General features: G+C 34.2%; 1 protein-coding gene across 1 annotated transcript; it reads right to left on the bottom strand.

Annotated features, from left to right (window-relative positions):
* LOC108469740 (ATPase GET3A) lies at positions 1–3,685 on the bottom strand. Its single transcript, XM_017770758.2, has 7 exons — positions 3,226–3,685; positions 2,774–2,898; positions 2,053–2,203; positions 1,682–1,792; positions 648–786; positions 425–540; positions 1–345 (listed from the first exon to the last, which is right to left on the bottom strand). The coding sequence occupies exons 1-7, from the start codon at positions 3,484–3,486 to the stop codon at positions 184–186; spliced, it is 1,065 nt and encodes a 354-aa protein (XP_017626247.1). The 5' UTR covers positions 3,487–3,685; the 3' UTR covers positions 1–183.
* Positions 3,686–3,986: the final 301 nt, after the last annotated feature.

The raw sequence follows: 3,986 nt of genomic DNA, 5'->3' as shown, positions 1-3,986 counted from the left end.
TTTAAAGAATTTCTTTTCTCTAAAATTAAATTATGCTTATGTAAACATTATTCAGCAACACAAATAGAATGCTAAATTCTGTTTCAATCGACAATGTCACATGATATCATGCGATGCCGAGCAAATCGGCAAACTGAATAGACCATACGCTCTCATATAGAACACCATTCAGACGTTTCCATCTCATTTTCGGAGTTTCTCAAGTTCTGCTTCAGCTTCTGATATCTGTACCTTTAACATCGATATTCTTCGCTCAAGATCTTCTACCGTTCCTCTTTTACACAAGGGTTGATATGGTGAAAGTAAATGACGTGAAAATGACTTCAGAGCTTCAACCCCAGTAACCTGTTATAAACCCATACAAATTGACAATTTGATTGTATATTTACAAACTAAAATGGTCACACAGTATACTGCGACTCACCTCTTGTGGGAGCAGCGGCAGCTTCGTGATGTTGAAGTCATCGTATAACATGTAAAACTGGTCAATGTACTTCTGTTGCATCTTCATTCTCGCTTTTAATAACTTGGACTCGACATCTTCAATTAAAACACAGGCCAATTGATGGTAAGCTTTTTATTTAAGCAATAACTGTAATGGTGGAGAAAGGGAAAATGAGAGATATAGTATGCAAGTAAAAGCGTACCTTCATCGTCGAAAATTACTTGGTTGATGATGATATTGTGTGTATCTATCTCAAACTTGGCGAGTTCCTGCACCAGTCTCTCTGTTTCGTATAGAGAGAGGAACTCCGGAATGCAAACGCAGACGAAGGTTGTCATGTCCTGCCGAAAAGGAAAGTGTATTATACCAAAAGCATGAGCACCTCAAGAAACTTTGATTGAGATAGAATAAAACCCGGAAAGTAGATGTCCTTCGAAGTTGCAAAACTTCAAGAAACCAGAAATGGAAAATGAAAGTTAAGAGAAAAAAGAATTTGCTTCCCAACACACTTCACAAGTTCTAATATTTGTAAGTTTAAGAGATATTTAGGTAACTTCACGATGAAAAGTGAGAGCCAAGTAAGAGAATTGTATCGAGCATATATCTCCACGTATAGCCACGGCTTTCCTCCTCTCCAAGTATATCATGATGGCCAAATTTAGTATATGCTAGATTACTCTACTTAATTAGTCAGAAAGCACGGCAACCAACTATGTTGTTTATAAAGGGGATAAATCTCAAATTTATACACGAACTTCGATCCAATATGTAATGCTATACTTGAACTTTCATATAGTGCAATTATCTACATGAAACTTTGATTTTGGTTTCAATTGTACATATGAAATTTCAATTCTCAATTGTACACGTTTTGAAAAATTAAATACATCCATTTATTTTAATGTTGGATAAATATAATTGTTTGTGTATGCATGATATATACGCAAAAAGGAGTTCCGTCAAAACTATGTTAGTAATTTGTGAAAATTGAATCGAATCAGAATTTCAAGTATAAAATTGAACATTAAACTAAAGTTTGTGTGTGATATTGATTCATCCCTTTAGAAAGTTCTTAATATGCTAAGATAGAAAGTCCGAAAGCTTTGTGCAAGCACTGCCTCTGTTGGCTTGCAGGCAGCTTGTTGTCAATTTTCCAGTTATATTTCATCATATACCGACCGATCAAAAAATAGAACAGAAAATTTAATAGGAAAGTATTAGATAATGGGAATTTACCGGGTCTTTGAACTGCTTATTAACTTGTTCGATCACATCTTTCATTCCTTCAAGCCTCCCCAAAATTACATCCTCCCCGAATTCATCATCCATCCCGAAAAGACGGGTCATCTGCCATAATGAGTTTCAGACTTTATGAGCTACAACCTATAGTAGCGATTGGTAACAGTTGTGCGTTGACAAGTGAGCTACAAAAAGAGTGAATGTGATATCCCAATGCCATACAAACTTTACAATGATATAGAAGACGAACTCGGAAGAAAGTATTGAACGAACTGATCACTAGAAATAAGATATTCAAGAAAGATTAGTAGTTTTTTTTTTTTTTGTTTTGAAATGCTGCTAAAGGATAATATAAAATTTTATTATACCTGACTCAATATGCCACCAAATTTGCTTTTTAATGACATCATTTTTGCGAGCCCCTTCTCTAATGTAGAAGGAAACTGTAAAAGCCGAAGAGTATGTCCAGTTGGTGCAGTGTCGAATACGATGCAAGAATAATCCATTGTTTGTACCAATCTGCAGGAAAAGGATTACATTCAGACAACAAAAGATCAAAAGGCGGATGAAAAAAACACCAGCAGAAGGCAAAAAAGGGCATGCAAAAAAAAAAAAGTTTAAAAAGAAAGAAGCCATCATAATTAATCTAAAATATTTGGGGAAAGAAGGGGTAATTTTCAAATAAATCCTACTATCATCAACCGGTGGAAATGAGGATAAAAACAGTACGAAACAAGCAAAGTCCTCGATTTGACCACTCTATTTATTTAGGTCACACTTGAATAAAAGAATTAAAACTTTCAAAGCTAAAACCTAGAGAATGCGTTCAATCAGCACTGCTGATCAGCAATATTTCCTAAACAAGAAATGTAGTAGTGAATGCCCTTTTTTGAGACTGGCTAATTAAGAACACACTGAGAGAGAAAGTTGAAAGCCTTTAATAAAACATCCATAGCAACCATTACCTTGTTTGAAAAAAATATCAATATAAAAAAAAAAAAAAAACCCAAAAGAAGCAATAAACAGCTAATGCATCTCAATGATTTATCACACAATCAAAGCATCAAACAGAAGGAGAAGATGTCTTACTTAAGCATCTCAGCAAAGCTCATTGCCTCATCAATTCCTGGAATTGCATTTGCCAAGTCAGAAAATAAACTATCCATTCCTTCAGGTCCATTCACATCTTCGTTTTCCACAGTAGGATCCACTTCCTATTATGCATCATTAATAGTAAACAATTAAGGGACAAAAAAGTGACAAAAATCGGCAAAATCATATTATGAAGTTTTACCAACACAGAAGCTAAGCATTAAGCAGGGTGAATCGATTACCAGGTTACAATGAAAAATCATACTTTGTTTCAAGTGAAAGAAGTTAAAATTGGAGAATTTACGGACTAGGTATTTGCAATCAAACTCAAAACAGGACAAATCTCAAAACCCCGAATTTACAAAAAAAAAAAGAGTAAATCTCAGAAAAGGAAAAAAGGAAAGCAAATCCACGAATACGCAGAAAGCAAAATTAAATAAGAAGGGTACCATGGCATATAAATTGTTGAAGCCATTGACCAAAGTGGGAGTCTTAGTGAATCGTTGTTGGAAAGCATCGCTGAGATTATGAGCAGGATCGGTGGATATAATCAAGACAGAGGATCGGACCCGAGCCAGAAGGATGGAAAGAATCGAGCTACAAGTGGTTTTACCAACACCTCCTTTGCCACCAACGAAAACCCATTTCAAGCTATCTTGGTCCAGTATGTTCTGGATAGTTGCCTCTGGTAATTCGTGATTCTCTGCCATTTTTTTTCTAACACACTTCGGTTCTTCTTCTTTTCTCGGAAAAGAATTTGAAGCACCCAGAAAGTCTAGGAAGAAAATCGAAGTTTATATTTGTCGGAGGCTTTTCTTTTCTTTTCTTTTCTTGGTTTCGTGTTTTCAAAACAAAGCACAAATCCAACCCGTCTAAAGTTCGTCGTAGGACTCGATTTGTGTCCAAGCGGCGTATGAAAAATCTAAATTGAATAGAGATTTATTTTATTTAGGTTAATTTAACCTATAGTCCCTATTCTCTTAGGACCTTTAAAATTTAGTCTCTTTACTTTAATAATTGAAATTCAACCGGTAACATTATTAATAACTTACACAAATGTGTAATATTTTAATACTCAAAGTTTCAATTTAAAATTAAATTTCAATTGATAATATATAATTAAATTTTAGAAAATAATTAACAATCAAATCAAATAAGTAAAAGGAGTAAATTCAAAAGTAGAGATTATAAATTTAAAAATCCAAAGAGT

This window comes from Gossypium arboreum, chromosome 8, assembly GCF_025698485.1.
Source record: "Gossypium arboreum isolate Shixiya-1 chromosome 8, ASM2569848v2, whole genome shotgun sequence".
In the NCBI taxonomy this organism is placed as follows: Eukaryota; Viridiplantae; Streptophyta; class Magnoliopsida; order Malvales; family Malvaceae; genus Gossypium; species Gossypium arboreum.
This window is presented reverse-complemented; position numbering and strand designations above follow the sequence as displayed.